Source organism: Garra rufa, chromosome 11 (genome assembly GCF_049309525.1).
Source record: "Garra rufa chromosome 11, GarRuf1.0, whole genome shotgun sequence".
NCBI classification, from domain to species: domain Eukaryota; kingdom Metazoa; phylum Chordata; class Actinopteri; order Cypriniformes; family Cyprinidae; genus Garra; species Garra rufa.
Genome location: NC_133371.1, coordinates 36,413,151 through 36,433,421, shown reverse-complemented (window position 1 = coordinate 36,433,421; position 20,271 = coordinate 36,413,151). Strand labels below are relative to the sequence as shown.

Below are 20,271 nucleotides of genomic sequence, written 5' to 3'. Positions count from 1 at the left end.
TGGTTAGAAACAGTAAGCAAAAGTTCAAAGTCAAATACCAACTGAGAGACTGATATCTTTAAAGAAACAGTTCACCCAGATATGAACTTTTGTTATGTACTTACCCAAACACAACAGGTGGATATCTTTATAAACCACCAAGGAAGCAGTCCTCTTGACTCGTACACTATATTTTGAGTTTTCTGAAGCCAAACAACAACTTTGTTTTTAATCAACTGGTCCAATTTTTTTAATTAAAATGTTTTAAAAATCAAATTAAGAAAAAAAAAAAACTCAGTCAACTCAGACTTTATTCAACCACACCAGTTTCTTATGACAGAAGTTTCATTTTAAACTTGGCCTGAACTTTCTTCTTCTTTTTAACAATAATGAAAATAATAGTATGTAACAGTATCAGTACTTTAATTCCATCCACCTCATTCAACATTAAAATACATTAAACATTAATAACATAAAAATCTAAATAAAATGACCATGAGTAATGCTCAGTATTCATACAACTGTAACTAAATCATTTACTTTCTATACCGTGCTTTAATCTAGTGCAATAAAATTAAATAACTATTGATTAATAGTAAGTGGTGAGCTTTTGGTTATACAATAGATTAGTAAAAACCTTTTTTGTTTTTGTTTTTGTGTTCTAGTGCCATAGCCAACAAGGAAATGCAATCATTGCACATTATACATAAAGACCTCTACATAAAATTGTTTTGCATTTACCAGTTCTTAATTTTCAATGTACAGCGAAGTGTGCCATTAGAATTTATTAGTAAAATGAATTATGATAAAACACTGTTATCCGTCACATAATTCCCTACAACTTTTACTTGAAAGAAGATGCCCAAGAGTTGTATATTTTGGTTATGTTCAGTGATGTTAACATAAATTCTCTGTGTAACCAGAGCTTCATAAGTATTTCAAGATATAATCAGATAAGGACACCTTTGAAACATATTCAAGTATTTTGATATTATACAAATTAGGAGTATTCAATGATATACTCAGGATAGACCTGGAATTTCTCAAACACAACAAAAATGGCTGGGTTAGCTTCGTTATCAACACAGCTGTCATAAAAGCCTTGGCTGCTGGGTTTCTGTGGAGGACGGACTAAAGTAGTGTTACCCTTGGTGAAGTTTCCCACCAGCACCAGTGCCACAAACATCTTCTTGGTCCTGCCATTCCTGGTTTTTGCATATCTGTCAGAGTATGAAGCATCTCTGGCAAAATAGCTGCCTGTAATCATAAAAAAAAAACACGTTCAAAAGAGTTCAATATATGGGAAAGCTTATATGGGAACTCTTTCACTGTAGGCTACAAGACAAGGTAAGGAACTGTTATACGTATATGTAAATACTGTTATGCAAATACCTTTCCCATAAAGTGTCCCGTGACTTCCACAGATCCTCCAGTCAAAGTTTTGCTCACAAATAGCTGGTATGAAAAATTCATCCGTGCCGTGAAAAAGGTAACGCTGGTCAACTGCACTCCCTCCATTTCTCACATTCATCTGTTCTTTTTGCCTAGGAAAAAACATTGTATAATGGATTAATCAGATTAATAAATAGACCCATTAAAATGGCTCTGAAAAGTGAAGTTAGTTCTGAGAAAAGCTCTAGCATCATTGATTTTTTGATGATCAAAATGATCTGACCTTTTTCTTAAACGCGGAAGTAAGCTCATTACCTGAGAAGGTGCAGTAAATGGTCAAACGGTTTGCACTACTAATTAAGATAATACATTAAAATAATATGCAGGGATTAAAGTCGGATATCCGTCAATTTAATAAAAACGAAGGGAAAAGAAACACGGCTGCAGTTTATAAGGTGCGTTAATCACACCAGACGCTTTAAGTACGAGTGATTTACATGCAAAAATCGCACAAGAAATGAGAGAAAGAAATGAGTAAAGCTCAACATCGTTATAATAACTTTTATTTTATTTATGCAAATTCTATTCTAAATCAAAACATGAAGAAAAATTATCAAATTTGTCATTACTGAAAGTGAAAAAAATATTAGGCTGTTCAAAAAAATAGCAGTGTCTGCATTTTTTTTACAAAGTCAAACATTTACTGTGTGAAGAAATCTTATAGATTTAGCTTTCTTGTGAATCATTGAACTTATATTTAATGTATAACCAGAATTGCTTTACATCTGTGTTGCATGGAGTCAATCAACTTCTGGCACCTGTGAACAGGTATTCCTGCCCAGAACGATTGTACTACACACCACACTTCCTCTGCATTTCTCGGTTTTGCCTCAGAAACAGCATTTTCAACGTCACCCCACAAGTTTTCTATGGTATTAAGTTCCGGGGATTGGGCTAGCCACTCCATAATGTTAATCTTATTGGTCTGGAACCAAGATGCTGCTCCAGATGATGTTGTGTTTGGGGTCGTTGTCTTGTTAACACCCATTTTAAGGGCATTTCCTCTTCAGCAGTACTTTGATGTACTCAAACTGATCCACCATCCCTGGAATGTGATAAATAGACCTAACACCATAGTTTGAGAATTCATGATGCCCTCACGCTAAACAACTGCAAAGTCACACAGTAAATGTTTTATAAAATCAAATTCATTACAGTGTACTGTGGCTTGAATTGAGTGTTTGGGGGTCACCTGACAAACTGTCTGTGGCCCCTAAACCAAAAAAGAACAATCTTGCTTTCATCAGTCCACAAAATATTGTGCCATTTCTCTTTAGGCCAGTCAATATGTTCTTTGGCAAATCATTACCTCTTCAGCACCTGTTGTTATTTCAACAATGGGACTTTGCAGAGGCTTCTTGCCGATAGCTTGGCTTCACATAGGCGTCTTCTAATTGTTACAGTACTCACAAGTAAATGAAGACTTTCTTTGATCACCCTGGAGCTGATCATTGGCTGAGTCTTTGCCATTTTGGCTATTCTTCAATCTAATCGAATGGTGGCTTTTAGTTTTCTTCCATGCCTTTCTGATTTTGGTTGCCATTTTGAAGCATTTGATATCATTTTAGCTGAGCAGCCTATCATTTTCTGCACTGAATATGTTTTGTCCTCTCTTATCAACTTTTTAACCAAAGTACGCTGTAACAAGCATTTTACAGAGATTTTCAGAGAGAAATGCACAGTACAACATTTGCTGCCTTTATCCTAAAATAAGGGCAATTTGTTTGCCACCAGATTTTTCACAGAATAATTGACCTCTCTGACTGAACTCACTGAACTACACTGCGATTATTCTGAACATGCCCTTTCCGATTAATGATTTAATTACACGGATACACATCATGCCTGTTGGGTCTGTTAGTTTTCTATTACTCTAGTACAACTACTAGTAAAGTTTTTGCCATGTAGAAATATAATTTCTACCAAACACAGTGATTGATCTGGTTAGTGATGGTGGACTGCCATTATTTTGAACACAGCTGTATATACACATATTAAGACTACAAGCTAGCTATTAGCTAAAGCCAGCAAATTGAGCTTATTCGCCGTTTTTACAACTACTTTCCCACTGACGAGTGGCTGAAGTCCCTGCCATGACGCAAATTCTCGTCTGTTGTGAATTTATGCGCAAATTAAGCGAGTAAACTCAAAATATTCAAGCGTCCAACTACCGATTTATTTGCGCCGATTTATTCGCGCAAGTCGCGTCTGTTGTGAACGCCCCGTTTTCAGTCAAAAGATTTATTTTGGCTTTAATCCCTGAATATGGTAAAACACAACAATTTGCAATATCAAGCAGCAAAACAAGCTGTTTTGTCCAGCTAAAAATAGCTAGACCCATAAAATTTCCAAATGGCCCACTTTTACGGGAAGAAAAAGGTGGATAGCAGAAGTACTGTACTGTATGTAATGGCCTTGTGCAAATAAACTTTCTTTCAGTAAAGTCATGTTGTTGTTTTTATCTAGTAGTGAAATATAAAAAAGTACCACTGAAAAACCTTCCAGAGAGAAAGATTCTGCACTCTTTCAATGCTGCGAATGATGCTTTTGGGCAGTGTTCTACGAAACATTGCGGCCACCCTTTCGTATTCCTTGGAAGAGCTTTGCAGGAGAACAATCTGAAGAAACAAACAGGTTCCAGAAATTCAGTATTGTTATGTTACAGACTGTTTGTGCCTAATGCATTGAAAAAAATGCTGAGTAGGAAGCGCTTTTGTCAGTCAATTTTAACTAAACTACCGCTAATAGACATTCTGTGTTTTATTTATGCTTGGGAGGCTGCTTTAGAGAGTGCTGTCTTGCAGTGTTGCCATGTCCTCATATTTACAAGCGCTTTTAGACATGTTGTTTGGTCTTAGCTCATAAAGCTAGGCACTTAATGGTGTTAATAAAGTGGTCTGTTGCAGATATTATTTTTTGGTGTTATAAAACAAATTATTTGGGTTTTTTAATGTTTGCTGTTTTTTTTTCTAAGAAGATCTGGCAGCAATGACGCTGTATTGCAGGGCTTGTGAGTGCAACTAGCCCTGTGTCAAAATGTGCTAAGGTTAAGACTTATTTCACTATTATTTTCTTGCATCTCACATATAGAAGAAAACACATTTCTGTTGCGCATTTAAATGTTATTAACAACTAGTTGTTCAGTTCTGTACACACAGAGTTGAATTTCTGTAAATGCGGTTGTCATTACCTGTATTTTACAGGAGTTAATGCGGATGTCACTCCTGTATTTTAGTGACATATGTGTGTACAGAACAGGATTAAGAAGTAAAAGGTGAACTGGCAACCGAATATAGCTGCAGGGTGTGCGTGGCCAGAGTGATTGGACTATGTACCTTGTAAGTGAAGTTTTCAAGAGCTCCTTTGTCCCAGTACGGTGGAACTTCCACAGTAGAAGACGTTGAGCTGTCTGGAGACTCACTTCTAATTAAAACACAATACACTAAAGTGCACTGAACAACAGATTAATCATGTTTAATATATGTGAACTTGACAGACAAATGTAACAGTATAACATACCCCTTGATTTTGCTCTTGACATCCTGTGCAGAAACAAAACGTGGTCTCCTTCGAATGTCTCTTTCAGTTTTAAACTTCAGATTTTGCTGGCACATCTCTGAAAATAATTTGCCACAATTTTAATTGCTTTTGACATTTTTTTTGTTTAGTTTTAGTTTAATCATTTTTAAGCTTAATGTTTTTCAAGTGTAAGTTTTTCAGCTACTAATACAAGTCAAAAATGGTTTTAGTTACCAGTAAAAGCACGGTTAAGTACCTTTGAATTTGAGGATGTATTGATGGTTCTGTGAAATGAATGAGATTTCCTTTTCATTGTCAACCAGGTACTGTTTCTCAAGATCTTCTGAAGTGACTGATGCCACGAGTTTAGGGTCTTCCTGTAAGATTCAAACAATTACTGCTGTTTAAAAGTTTAGGATCAGTAAGACTTGTAATGTTTTTTATATAATCTCTTATGCTCATTAAGGCTGCATTTATTTGATTAAAAATACAGAAAAAAATGTTGCAAAATGTTCTATTTTATTATACTTTAAAATATAATTGATTCCTGTGATTCATCAGTCATTACTCTTGTCTTAAGTGTCCTTCAGATATCATTTGAATATGCTGATTTATTACTTTTATTATCAATGTTGGAAACAGCTGTGCTGCCAAATATTTTTTGGGGACCTGTGATACTTTTTTTCAGGATTATTTGATGAATAAAAAGTAAAAAAGAACAGCACGTAGTCAAAATATAAACCTTTTCTAACAATAATAGTTTTTGCTATCACTTTTGATCAATTTAATACATCCTTGAAGGATAAAAAGTAGTAATTACTTTCCAAAAAGAGAAAAAATAAAAAAGTACTGACCTCAAGAGTATATTGTTAAAAAAATAATATATTGTTTAAATAAATGCTGTTCTTTTCAACTTTTTATTCATCAAATATTCCTGAAAAACGTATCACAGGTTCCAAAAAAATCTGAATATTAGAATGATTTCTTAAAGATCATGTGACACTGAATACTGGAGTAATGATGCTGAAAATTCAGCTATGATCACAAAAATAAATTTGATTTTATTGTTTGTTAAAAATTCAAACATTATTTTACATTGTAATAATATAGCATATTTTTTTCTGTATTTTTGACCAAATAAATGCAGCCTTGACAAGCATAAGAACATTAAAAATCTTACTGACCAAACTTTTGAATAGCAGTTTAGTTAAAAGCTAACAATTTTTTTGTTATAGTATATTGAGATGTTAAATGTTACATCACAGTGAGGTATTATGTTAACCATGTGTCACTGACCCCTTTGCCATACTCTGTCCAACCTCCCTTGTCATTCCTCCAGTACCAGATCCATTCAGTGGTCAGAATGAAGTGAGGAGGTTTAGTAACAGAAGATGCTGTGGACAGCCGACGTACGTCTGACACTCCACACGTCATTGACATAAAGTCCACTACCTGATGCCCTGTGCTGCTTTCGGTAATACTGCAATATGTAAAACACAACAGGTGGGGGAAAAAAGAAGTTAAATAGCCAAACAAACCACTGTGCAATTACTGGCCATTTCATATAAACTAGCTAATGCAAATATTTCATTTCTACAGTCACATTGGTAACTTAGGGATGTGATGGAACGCTAGATTTGAAATATGAATGTTATTAGAAAACCCATCGAGATGCCAGTAAATACACATGTAAGATTTATTTATACCACAAAACATTAGCTGGACTGCAGTATGCCTTCTCAATCTCCTCTTCATTCGGCAAGTCACTCCACGTAGTCCCATCCTTCTGTAACATCTGCCATTTATAGGGTAGAGGGTGGTGAAAACGGACACACTTGTCTAGAGGAATACAAATAATGGGATGTTAAAGAAAACACAATTAAATAAATATTTCTTACTTAACTTAAAGGGTTCTCAACCATTTTTGATGGCATTTTTAGACACCATAATTATGTGCCTTCATGCTCTCCTTTCACAGAATTAGCTGCAGTGTTGTTTTAGCATAACTGATATACTATTGCAGTTTTGAATTAGCTTTTACATTTTCGTATTAATTTTAAGGATTGAGTATTGTTTTATTTCTTTATGCATTTATATTAGTTTTTTAAATGTCTACATAGGTTTTAATCATTTTTGAGGTTTGACCGACCCCACTTTTTAAACTGTATATGTGACCCTGGACCACAAAACCAGTCTTAAGTCGCTGGGGTATATTTGTAGCAATAGCCAAAAATACATAGCATGGGTCAAAATTATTGATTTTTCTTTTATGTCAAAAATCATTAGGAAATTAAGGAAATATCATGTTCCATGAAGTTTTTTTGTAAAATTCCCTCTGTAAACATATCAAAATGTAATTTTTGATTAGTAATATGCATTGTTAAGAACTTAATTTGGACAACTTTAAAGGTGATTTTCTCAGTATTTTGATTTATTTGCACCCTCAGATTCCAGATTTTCAAATAAACATATCTCGACCAAATATTGTCCTATACTAACAAACCATATATCAATAGAAACCATATTTATTGAGCTTTCATATGATGTATATATCTCAGTTTTGTAAAATTTAACCTTATGACTGGTTTTGTGGTCCAGGGTCACATATTTATATTGTTATAAAAGATTTCTGTTTTAAATAAATACTGTTCTTTATAACTTTTTAAATGTATCACATGTTCCAAAATATATATATATATATATTAAGCAGCACAACTGTTTCAACATTGATAATAAATCAGCATATTAGAATGATTTATGAAGGATCATGGGACACTGGAGACAGGAGTAACAATGCTGAAAATTCTGCTTTGCATCACAGGAATAAATGTCATTTTAAAGTATAATAAAATAGAAAAACACTATTTTAAATTGCAATAATATTTCAGAATATTACTGTTTTTTTCTGTATTTTTAATCAAATAAACACAGCCTTGATGAGCAGAAAAGTCTTCTTTAAAAAAACATTAAAAATATTACTGATCCCTAACTTTTGAACATTCTCAAAAATAATAACTTACAACATATATAATTATTTTTTATAATTTAGTCTTCATTAGAAAGGACAGTAAGCGATAGGGCCATATTTTAAGCACAAAATAACTTGTGTAATTTATTTATAGCTTATTAGTTAGTTGATTAATAATGTTTTGTTTTTTTCAATATACCAGCAATGTGTTTTCTGTTATGAATCACAAGGTTGAGAACCTCTTGTTTGCGATTAACATTAAGGATATGTGTTTATTCAATGACATCACCTTTGAAACTACATCCATTGCGTATGAAAAAGAGACAGATTTCATTGTGATCCGCTTCACTGACAGAGCTACCGGATTTGTGTCTGGTGCGTCCTTTCACTGCAGGTAGAGCTACTGTCCAGATAGAAAACAGAATAAGATGAGACATGGAGGAACTACAGCTATTTTGTTCAGTGCAAAATAATGTGCTAAATCACAAAACAAACAGAATCAGTGGCTCTTTTTTTCTTACATTTACCTGTTTCACTCTTCTTGAAAGCTGAAGAAGCAATCAGTAACCTGTTCTTGTAAAGCATGAGGAGTTTGCGCATGTTTTCTGGACTGAGCCCTCGGGCATTCAGGATTTTCTGAACATTTGCATCGAAGCTGTGGGCCCTTTTGCAAGCCGCTCCAAACTTACAGTCATCTTGCAGGAAGTGCAGGCAGAGGTGCAGGTTGGTACAGGATGTCTTGTATTTGCAACTGCCATATTCGCCATTTCCCTTGTTGTAGTGGCCGCACACCTAGACAGTAGACATATCACAAAAAGTCAAAAGTCAGACATACAAATTATATTACACATTTTAAAAAGCATTACATCACTTGCATATCAATGGATCCTCTGCAGTGAATGGGTGCCGTCAGCTGCTAATAAAAACATCACAGTAATCCACAAGTAATGGAAACCTGCTGATTACTTGTGGTTTATTCTAATGTTTTTATCAGCTGTTTGGACTCTCATTCTGACGGCACCCATTCACTGCAAATGACCCAATGGTGAGCAAGTGATGGATTCTCCAAATCTGTTCTGATGATAAAACAAATTAATCTACATTCTGGAGGGCCTGAGTGTGATGGGTGAACTATTTCTTTAAAAATTCAAATAGAAACAGAATACAGAAATGGTTAAACACAAAAAAGTCACGAAAGCTTCTGCAAGCACTTTTTTATGCAGAGTGTGAAATGTAGGTGAAAAGTTAAAGTTTATACAATCTCGATTTTTTTAAGTAAGCTTCAAATGCTGTACAGACTCTGACATGACTTTGCAAAAGTCATTTGAATGAATTATAAGATAACTAGCAAACCTGTTTAACAGATATTTACCTCTGGAAGTAATGAGGGGTCGTTTTGAAGCAGAAGTTGAAACAACTCTCCACTCACAAGGCCATGAAGATCATGTTTCATCAGTAGGTCATAATTATGTGCTGATTCCAAGTCGTGGGAATTTTTGCATTTTGTCCTGAGAATGACAAATAATGAAAAAGAAATAGATGCACATGTGGTGAAATTGAAAAGAAACTGTACATCACTAAACAAAAAACTGCTGTGGATCATTTAGGTAACAACACAGTATTAAAAATAATCAAGTTTATGTAAACTTTTGAATGGGGTCATTATTCCTTATTCCTATTCAGGTCAGTACTAAATACTGTAAACAATAACATGCATTTTGTATGATCCCTCTTATTTTGGTGAAATAATTATCATTTTGCAGATTCTCAGAGGGGATGTAAACTTTTGGCCTTAACTGTAACGTTAGTTGTCACTTAGAACAGTGGAAATATGAAACTAGTTGAATTAAAACTTCTAGTTTCTATTGCATCACTTCCTCTTCCTAGTAAATACAAGAACAGGGCCTAGGATACTAACAAACACAAACACAAAAGCTAGATCGTTTTAAGGAATACAAGGCTTCCAGTATCTTGTCTTTAAATAAATACTAACGACAATCATCCATATTATTCATAACAAGTGCTCAAAGCTATAACTCTAAGTTTACTTACCCAAATCTGCAATTTCCACATACAAAGTACCTGCACAGGTGCAGGTCCTCACACCCGGAACATTTGTCATGTTTACTCAGTCGCAGTGAGGTTTTGGCTAAGATCAGGCTGTCAGCATCTGGTATGGAGCTTCTGGGCTTCGAGTCTTCATCCTGAACTATAACAAACCTCTGCTGATCATCGAGCACCTGAGACAAAACCTGATCCGCCACCGTAAAACTCTGCCGCAAATTACTCTCGACTTTACCGTAGTCCGAACAGCCGTCATGTTTGCAGAGAAAGGTAAATATGTGTCTAGAGACAATATTCATTTTCGTAGGTGGTGTCAACGACAGTGGTTATCGACACTTCTTAGGTTCGGCCGATGGGTTTGGAGTATTTAAACAGAAACGAAAGCGAAACTGATGCTGGTATCATGGCTCCCTCTGCCGCCTGAAAAACTCCATGACAACCGGATAAAACAGTTGCTAGAGCTACAGCTGTTAAACTATGGGATGTGGCAGGAAAATCACATGCTGCGTCCCAATTCGCCTACTTATACTATGCCCTAAAAGTATGTAACGTTACTCTTTTTGTAAAGAAAGGACATACTACTTCGTCATAACTTCTTCTTTAAAATGGACGCTCTGTTGCTTAGTTACCTGAATCCTGTCACTGTTTAAACTGGCCTGTCAATCATCACAGTTAACATGATATACATTTCGTTTAATTTGATTTCCTACCGTATTAGAGAGAAATGAAGAGGCACGTTCTTTCACGAGTCTTTCATGCCGATGACTCTAAACGTTAATGACCAAACCTATCATTATAAAAGTTCACAATGTTGCTGCACATGAAATATAACGCGGATAACATTAATAAAATATTTTTTATCAGGTTACAAACTGATTATTTATCACTCAAACCCATTTCTCTACCTGTCCGTTGGTCGCGCATATCCTCCATGTTTGTAGTTTTTTTAACACTTTTTATGCGTGTTTGTAGTTCTAATCGAATCCTCGTTCATCGCGCAATGTGTTGTGGGCAATATTAGCCGCTAGAGTGTGCATTGGTCCGCACTTCGAATTCCGAAGTAGTAGACCATCCGGGAATCTTTGGAATACTTTTTTTAAACATACTACGATTCGGGACATACTAATTCTATTTTCGAATACTATTTAAGACGGATATTATGCGAATTGGGACGCAGCAACAGTCAGCCTCATTCTGTAATAAGATCTCATTATTAATGAACCGGAAGTCTCGCCCATGGGCTTACTTCCATGTTGAAAAATAAGGTGAAGAAAGAAAAAAAAAAAGACAAACATCCCAGGTTTTAACTAAGGTTTCACAGCCTATTATAAAACCAAGTCTATTTCAGACTAGATATGTGTTTTTTTGTCTCGCAATTCTTACTTTTTTTCCCCGTTGAATCCAGACTTTTTCTGGCAATTCAGATTTTTTTTAATCTCAGAATTGTGATATAAATTCAGAATTGCAAGATAAAAACCTGCAATTCTGACTTTTCTCACAATTCTGACTTTTTTTCTTCAGAATTGTAATATAAACACAATTGCAAGAAATAAAGCCAGAATTGTGAGACTTGTTGACTTTTTCCCCTCAGAATTGTCTGATATAAACCCACAGATGTGAGATAAAAACTTAAAAATTCAGACTTTTTCTCACAATTCTGACTTTCTCTCGCAATATTGACTTTTTTTAAATCTCAGAATTATGATGTAAATTCACAATTGCGAGAAATAATCAGAATTCTGATCTTTTCTTGCAATTCTGACTTTTTCTTCAGAATTGTAATATAAACACAATTGCAAATAGTCAGAATTTCTCGTATTTCTCGTGGGATTCCAACTTTTTTTCCCTCAGAATTGTTATATAAACTAACAATTGCAAGAAATTAAGTATGAACTGCGAGATAACTCCCAATTCTGACTTTTTTCTTCAGAATTATGAAATAAACTCACAACTGCAAGAAATAAAGTCAGTTTGTGAGACAAAACTCGCAATTCTAACTTTTGATGGCAATTTTGACTATTACTTTTTGAGACTCTATTATGAGAATATTTTTGTGCACAAGGAAACAAAAAATCACAGCTTTAATGATCATGAAGGAGATATAAACCAACACCTCAGTGAACTGACCAAACTATGTTCTTTATTAGAAAGACAGAGCAGTCCTCCAAGAGCTCTACAACTTGTTAGGATGTTACATGCCAAATATACAGTCTCACATAAAAGTGCATGTCACGACAGATAATCAGTATCTTTATTATTTGATCATTCTTATACAACTTAATAAACAGAACAACGTTAGTAATAACTTATTTACCGTAATCCCTAGCAACTCGGTACACCGGATCTGAAATAAGAATGCCACAGCACAGAGGACGTTTGGATGAAGTTCCTCTAAAACAGTTTTTAAAGGCACTTTCACAAGTACATAGTACAGAGATGTACATGGACACACTGATAGAACAGCTATTAAGTAGAGATTCTGCTACTGTGTGTAGTTTTGCAGAGAGAACATTTCTCAAGGCTTAATGTACACTCTTAAAAAAATAAAAGAAACTAAAAACATAATATCGTTCGATATAAATCGGTAATCAAAAGGCTTTAGTATGTCCTTATAATTACATGTTTAAAAACAGCCATTGCTTATCATTTTAAAGTTAGGTACAGTTTGTCGCATTGGTTCAGCGATGGATTTCGTAACATCACCCAAACACATTTCATAGCATATCCTACCTAAATATGAGTAAACTGTTGTATATCTGTGAATACAGTACAATCACACACACACACACACACACACACACACACACACACACGCTAAGCTATTGTCAAACTGTCATAATAATGTGAATGTCGATGCACAGATAACATCAGATTGATATCTGTATACGAAATCCCAGATCTTAAATTTTGGAGTGCAAATACACAGGAGTGACTGACGCTGTACTGTACATAACTCTTTATCTTTGGGTACCTCGCGTGACTGACTTTGAATTTTGGGTGCGGTGCTGCGTGTGACGTTATTATGAAGGGTTAATGGGCCTCTAGCACACATACGGAACAGCACTATCCCACGAAAGCACTGCAGTAACAGTCTCTGAGTCCATGGCTATTGGCATCATTGTCTTGTTTAGCGAACCAACAAGAAATATTGCCTCAAAGGTTTCTAGAAAAGTACTTGCATATGACAACTAAAAGGATTATCGTTCGTGCTTATAGGATGGAACCAAGCTGAGCGTTTTAGACAGCGAAGCTGAAAAGGATCGATCTCTAAGCAGCACTTCAAGAACTTTACTTTTTTTGGCAGCTAGACTTGACTATTCACTATGGAAGCCAGTTTCCACCACTGAATAAAAATGTTTAAAAAAAAAATGTTATACCGACTTTTTATCTCACAATTCAGACTTTTTTTTTGACTTGCAGTTGCAAGTTATACAGTCAGAATTCTCATATAAACTCACAATAGAAAGTTATTTTAGAAGTCCTTTTTCTAAAATTTCTCGCAATTGTGAGTTAATATCACAATTCTGAGAAAAGAAGTCATAAAAAGTCAGAATTGTGAGTTTGTATCTCACAATTCTGAATTTATTTCTCACAATTGTGACTTTATATCACAATTCTGAAGAGAAAGTCGCAAATGCTAGAAAAAGTGACTATATCTCGCAATTCTGGCTTTTTCTAGCATTTGAGACCTTTTCTCTTCAGAATTGTGATATAAACTCACAATTGCAAGAAATAAATTCAGAATTATATTAACTCACAATTGCAAGAAATAGTCAGAGTTGCGAGATAAAAACTCACAATTCTGACTTTCTCTGACTTTTTTCCTCAGAATTGTGATATAAACTCACAATTACGAAAAATAAAGTAAAAATTGAGATAAAAACTCACAATTCTGACTTTTTTCCTCAGAATTGTGATATAAACTCACAATTACGAAAAATAAAGTAAAATTTGAGATAAAAACTCACAATTCTGACTTTTTTCCTCAGAATTGTGATATAAACACAATTACGAAAAATAAAGTAAAAACTGAGATAAAAACTCACAATTCTGACTTTTTCCCTCAGATTTGTGATATAAACTCACAATTACGAAAAATAAAGTAAAAATTGAGATAAAAACTCACAATTCTGACTTTTTTCCTCAGAATTGTGATATAAACTCACAATTACGAAAAATAAAGTAAAAATTTAGATGATAACTCACAATTCTGACTTTTTCCCTCAGAAATGTGATATAAACTCACAATTATGAGAAATAAAGTCCGAATTAAAATCCGAGATTAAGTCCAAGATAAAAACTAAGTTTATCGCTGAGTTGCGAGATAAAAAATATTCTGACTATTTTGCTCTGAATTCTGAAATAAATTCTGACTTTTTTCCTCAGAATTGTGATATAAACTCACAATTACAAGAAAGTCAGAATTGCAAGATAAAAACTCAATTCTGACCATTTTTCACAGAATTGTAATATAAACTCACAATTGCAAAAAAAAAGAAGTCAGAGTTGTGAGTTAAAAACTCACAATTTTGTGATATAAACTCACAATTATGAGACAAAGTAAGAATTGCAAAACAAAAACTCACAATTCTGATTTTCTTGCGAGATATGAACTCAATTTGATTTAAAAAAGTCACAATTGTGCAATATAAACAATTCTGAGTAAAAAAAATCAGAATTGTGCTTATTAATTGTGTTTATATCTCAAAATTTTGACTATTTCTCAGCAATGCGGGTTTATATCATGCAATTCTGACTTCATTTCTCATTTATGTTTTACAACTGTGAGAAAAAAGTCATAATTGTGGGATAAAAAGTCACTTTTTATTCAGTGGCGAAAACGGGTTTCCATAATGTACAAATTACATCTAACTAAGCAGATAGATACTACAAAAATATTGTTTATAGTAAGCAGTTGGTTCCTGGGAAAAAGTAATGAACCAAAAAAAAAAAACGTTTAGTGGATGTACATTTATATACACAATATATATTTCTATCGTTCTAATTTCTAAATCAAGTGAAAAAAGCTTCTTCAACATAAGCAGATGTGGTTTACGCAAACTTCCTGGGCATATATTCAAATATTACTATCAAAAATATAATATTCAAAGTAAAGCCTCGCTGATACAACTTAGAATGCTCGTAACGTCGACAGCCAATCAGGACGGGCAGAAGATGTGACATCACGTGCCCTTTTATGGCAGTGCGTTTCCAACGTCAACATTCCACACATCATTCAAAAACACTCTGAGATGTAAAGAGACATTTCCCACAATCCTTATGCTGTAAACAGAAAAACCAAAGACCCTGCTTAGCTTCGGTATTATTCACATTTTGCAGTTTTTCTAGTGGATGTAAACTACTGATATATATATCACCCTAACAACATACCGTAGGAAGCTGTAGTGATTTGTTGCTTTCTTTAATATCATAACAACTCCTTAATCTATCACACAAAGTATTGCAGGGGGGAAAAAAAGGTGTCAGACAAGCATGCAAACAGTTTTGGATATAAATAAACTGCTTTCCGTTAGTTTCAGGTGTCTAGAATATATAAAAACTGAGTTTAACTCTCTGAAATAGTTAACACCTGTTTATCTAACTCTACTCTTCCTCAGAACCATGCTTAGTGACTGACGTTATTCTAGTTGATTAATAATCCCTATAATAGTGTTGGAATTTTATACACACTAACTATCTTTAGTTATCTCTATTTGCTTTAGTCCACTCCCTGAATGAAATGTTGCAAAATAAAGAACCACACATCACCATTGGCAAAAAAAATCCACTATATATCTGGCTCTGACAGTAGTGGTCCTCATTGTCCCTGAACGTTTCGTCCACAATGAATCACATGGTGCAGGATTTGTCCAGTGGATCCTGCGGAGGGGCCGCCGGATGCTGCGCCGCTCCCGACTTGGGTATCGCCACCATAGGTTTGGGCCGCAGGGCGGGAGGCTTGAGCTGCACCCCCATGCGCGGGGCCACAGCGGGCTTGAAGGTGCTCATGGTATCGCTGGAGGAGCTGGTGCTGCGGCGCATGGGCGGCTCGGCGACGGCGGGCCGCAGCAGGAGGCCGTGGAGTTGGCTGAGGGACTCGGTGGAGCTGGCCGGTGTGGGAGCGTTCTTCATCTGCTCCAGGGTGTCCAGCACCACGTCAGGGGCGTGTTTAGCAGAACTCTGCCGTTCGAGCTCCTTCAGCTCATTAAGAGCAGTGTTCATCGTCTCCTCTATGTCCTACAAGATGGAAACAGAGAATTAGAGCGTGTAGGTGGCCAAAATTGGAAAAACATTGAACAAATGACAATACAAGTAGACAAATATGACTAGTGAGATTAAATGTGTGTTCATGGAATGGCAGATTGTTAGTATTAAACAAAGCTGATGTATAAGTTAAACAATGCATGAGACATGTATTAAAGAGACTCTGTTGTGAAATCAGTGGGGAGTTATTAAAGTAGTTTTTTTGGGGCTAGATATGAACTCAATAAACCGTCTTTGTTTTAGAACTATTTGAAATATGAAAAAAGGCCTTATTCAAGAAACACAAGCAGAACGAAATTTTCATTTTCACTTAAGGTGCCTCAGCAAATTTTTAAATAATTTAAAATAAAACAAATGGGTTGGAAAAAACAGCTATAAATTCTTATTTTAAATTTGACAACTTCAAAAAATACTTTTGATTTAACAACTGGGTTTGGAAAATTTGGAATTTTAAAATGTGACAAAAACTGAAAATAAAATATTATGAATGCATATACATTTCTCTATTTGGTCTAATTTCTACATTTCTGAAAAGAGAAACTGCTCTACTTTTTTATTATTTAGTAATCATAAATGAATGAAAAAGTCATGTGAGGCCTCACAAAAATAATCTTTTGATTTTTTTTTTTTTTTAAATAAGACCAAACAGGCTTTAAAATAAGCAAAATGGCAAAATGTAAAAAAATTGTAGATTGTATTAATGAATTGAATTATTTTACCTAATTCGATTAATTAATACAATCTACATTTTTTTTTTAAATAAATTTAGTTACATTACAAATTTTAAATCTTAAAAAAACTAAATCTTCAAAAAACACTGCCTTGAAAGAAATAAGTTGAAGTTACAAAAATTGCTAATACTAAAATTAAATAAAAATAAATGAATTCTAGAAAAATAAATTAAAGCTTCTAAAAATACATATTTAGGAAATATTTAAAATACGGCTTCAAAATAAGCAAAAATGGCTAAAATTGATTTAAACTAAAACTAATAAAATTGTAGATTGTATTATTAAACTGTAGCAGATAAAAAAAATTGTTGAAGTTGAAGTTAATAAAATTACTTAAACATAATAATTAAAATTTAAGAAAAATTATAGGAAATGTTATAAATTATATAAAAATAAAATAAAGCTACTAAAAATAAATATTTGTATTATTATTATTAAAAATAATATCTTTAAAAAAGAAACACTGCCTTGAGAGAAATAAGTTTACTCAAATTACTAAAATTAAAATGATAGAAAAATAAATAAATTATAGAAAGATTAATTAAAGCTACTAAAAAATAAACATTTAAATATTTAAGAAATCTAACAAAGCTAACAAAAAATAATTTATCTAAAACTATTACAAATCGTAGACTGTATTAATGAATTGTAGTAGATAAAAAACTAAATCTTAAAAAAAGAAACATTGCTTACACTAACTATAAAAATAAATAAATGATAAAAATTAATAAAATAAATATCTAAAACAAGAATAAAAATAAGAAACTTATTTTAAAAGCCTGTTTTGTATTATTTAAAATATTTGTGTTATTAAAAATAAGCAAAAATGGCTAAAAATAAAAAATATATAAAATAATGGATATTTCTATAATAAATATATATTTTTTTTCAATTATTTTACTTGTCAGAATTATTTCATTTATTCTACTTAGTGTTTGGTGGTCCAAATATTTAGAAAAATCATTTTCATGTAAAGTCCATTGTTAAAAATAAAAGAAGAGCACCCTGAAGATCCTTTAGTTTATAAAACAGGCACAAAATGAACTGTGCTAAAATTATTTCTGTACATACAAGCCTAAATGGTCTGCCTTTAGCTATTGTCTTGGCCCATATCACTGGTTTTACAGCAGATTTAAACTGAATTTCGATTAATTTCCACACTTTCTGTGCTTGTGCTTCATGAATGAGAGCCAGTGTGTGAATGTGTTTTGCAGATTTTTGCATTAGTCATTAGTAACAGGAGGCAGTAACTGACTATGTTACAGGGCTGGGCCTGCTGCGCATGGTGTGAGGGGCGTCGTCGCTCGCCTCCCGCTGACCTGTGCGATGCTCTCTGGATCCAGGCTCTTGCCGTGAGGCTCGGAGAAGCTCGTGTACTGGCCTGAAGACGTGGACCTGCGGATGGGAGGGCTCTCCATCTTTTTTATGGACTCGTGCCGGCTGATGTTGGTCAGGCTGCCGTGTCCGGTCCGCCGGCGTCTCTCGGGACTATCCATGGGCATGTGACCTCTTCCTCTCAGCAGGTCCCGCGGACTGTAGTGGCCCATCACCGGGGATCCCAAATCTGGGTTTCCGTGACTTCCGTGGCTGCTATGGGTGCCGTGGTGGACCAAGCAGTGGGCGTCAGTGGGGCGAGCCGGAGGCCTGCGGGTCGGGGGGTCACTTCGCTTCCTGTGCCTGCTAAATAAACCAAAGCAAAAAGACATGTTAATGTGCGTAAGGAATATTGTGAGATGTTTAGAGACGATTTGCGAACTGCATTTGGCAACATCAAGTGTGCCAACCTTCAGCATTCACGCTTAGTTAACAACAGTGTCATCTCTAGAGTAATCTGTGGCAAGACCTACTCTGCATATTCATGACAAGAGGCCTGGCAGGAAACAGCTTAGCTAGACTCATAATGATGTATTATGACTGTGCATATCACAGTATTAACTCAAAGAGCTTCCTCTGAGAGGTGCATGATGTCAGGATTAAAATTATGGGAGCTAAAGGGAGTTTGTAAAGTCAAAATGATCAATATCAACAATTTTGCAGTTAAGTAAGTAAGTTAGTATACATGTTTATCAAGGAGACAACAGTGTCGGTTAAGAGCAAAAATCAAAATATGACTTGAAAATGTAATAAATCATTATCAGCCTTTATTTTTGCGTAAATATGTAAATATATAGGGAAAATGTTTGAAAATATTATTTAATAGAGCTTAAAATAATTTATTAAAATAAAACAAGTTGGAAAAAAAAACAGCTATAAATTCTTAAGCTTAAAGTTAATAACCATGTTTTTCAAAGGCTTAGACATTTTTTTATGCTTTGAGTGCTTAAAATAATATATTAAAATAAAACAATTTATTAAAATAAAACAAATGAGCTATAAAAAAGAAACAGATATAAATTCTTATTTAATTCATGTTTAGTTAACCATGTTTTCCAAGGTCTTGGAAAATTGTTAATTTTTTGAAAACTTAAAATAATTTATTACAATAAAACAAACAAGCTGAAAAAAGAACAGCTACACATTTTTATTTGGAATTTATTTTTTTAAACATTTTTGAGAGCTTAAAATAATTTTTTAAATAAAACAAATGAGTTGGGGGAAAAAAGATATAAATGCTTATTAAGTTCATTTTTAGTTAATAACCACGTTTTCCAAGGTCTTGGAAATGTTTACAATTTTTTGAGAGCTTAAAATAATGTATTAAAATAAAACAAACAAGTTGAAAAACAAAACAGCTACACTTTTTTTAATTCATCTTTAGTTAATAACCATGTTTTCCAAGGTTTTGGAATTTTTACAAAAAATTTGAGAGCTTAAAATAATTTTGAAAATAAAACAAATGAGTTGAGAAAAAAGCTATATATTTTTTTTTATTTAATTCATTTTAGTTAATAACCACTTTTTCCAAGGTCTTGAAAATGTTTACAATTTTTTGAGAGCTTAAAATAATTTATTAAAATAAAACAAACGAGTAAAAAAAACAGCTTTAAAATCTTATTTAACTCATTTTCAGTTAATAACTACGTTTTCCGAGGTCTTAGAAATTTTTTCATTTTTGTGAGCTTAAAAGAATGTATTAAATAAAACAAACGAGTAGGGGAAAAACAGCTTCAAATTATTATTTAATTCATTTTTTGTTAATAACCACTTTAAATAAATTCTTATTTAATTCATTTTCAGTTAATAACCACGTTTTCCAAGTTCTTGGAAATGTTTTCATTTTTTTGAGAGCTTAAAATAATTTATTAAAATAAAATGAGTTGAAAAAAAAATAGTTATAAATTCTTATTTAATTCA

General features: G+C 33.7%; 2 protein-coding genes across 2 annotated transcripts in view; both read right to left on the bottom strand.

The window, feature by feature from the left end:
* Positions 1-272: 272 nt before the first annotated feature.
* On the bottom strand, positions 273-10,339 carry parp12a (poly (ADP-ribose) polymerase family, member 12a). The gene is made up of 12 exons (XM_073850431.1): positions 9,971-10,339; positions 9,291-9,426; positions 8,446-8,710; positions 8,208-8,321; positions 6,657-6,789; positions 6,247-6,430; positions 5,207-5,327; positions 4,951-5,047; positions 4,767-4,854; positions 3,919-4,049; positions 1,372-1,523; positions 273-1,236 (listed from the first exon to the last, which is right to left on the bottom strand). Exons 1-12 carry the CDS (start codon positions 10,279-10,281, stop codon positions 980-982), a joined length of 1,989 nt encoding a protein of 662 aa, XP_073706532.1. The 5' UTR covers positions 10,282-10,339; the 3' UTR covers positions 273-979.
* Positions 10,340-12,100: 1,761 nt separating this feature from the next.
* Positions 12,101-20,271, bottom strand: part of srgap1a (SLIT-ROBO Rho GTPase activating protein 1a) — a 133,364-nt gene continuing 125,193 nt past the window's right edge. The window contains 2 exon segments of the mRNA XM_073850198.1: positions 12,101-16,219; positions 18,297-18,657. Of these exon segments, the coding sequence (XP_073706299.1) occupies positions 15,833-16,219; positions 18,297-18,657 (748 nt within the window). The 3' untranslated portion in view covers positions 12,101-15,832.

Excerpts from the sequence above, each read along its gene's own strand:
- parp12a (XM_073850431.1), bottom strand. The coding sequence starts at position 10,281 with ATGAATATTGTCTCTAGACACATATTTACCTTTCTCTGCAAACATGAC. Across the intron at positions 6,431-6,656 it reads AGTCCAGCTAATGTTTTGTG|TATTACCGAAAGCAGCACAG; the intron begins GTATAAATAAAT and ends TACATATTGCAG. Across the intron at positions 1,524-3,918 it reads CTCTGGAAGGTTTTTCAGTG|GCAAAAAGAACAGATGAATG; the intron begins GTACTTTTTTAT and ends GTTTTTTCCTAG.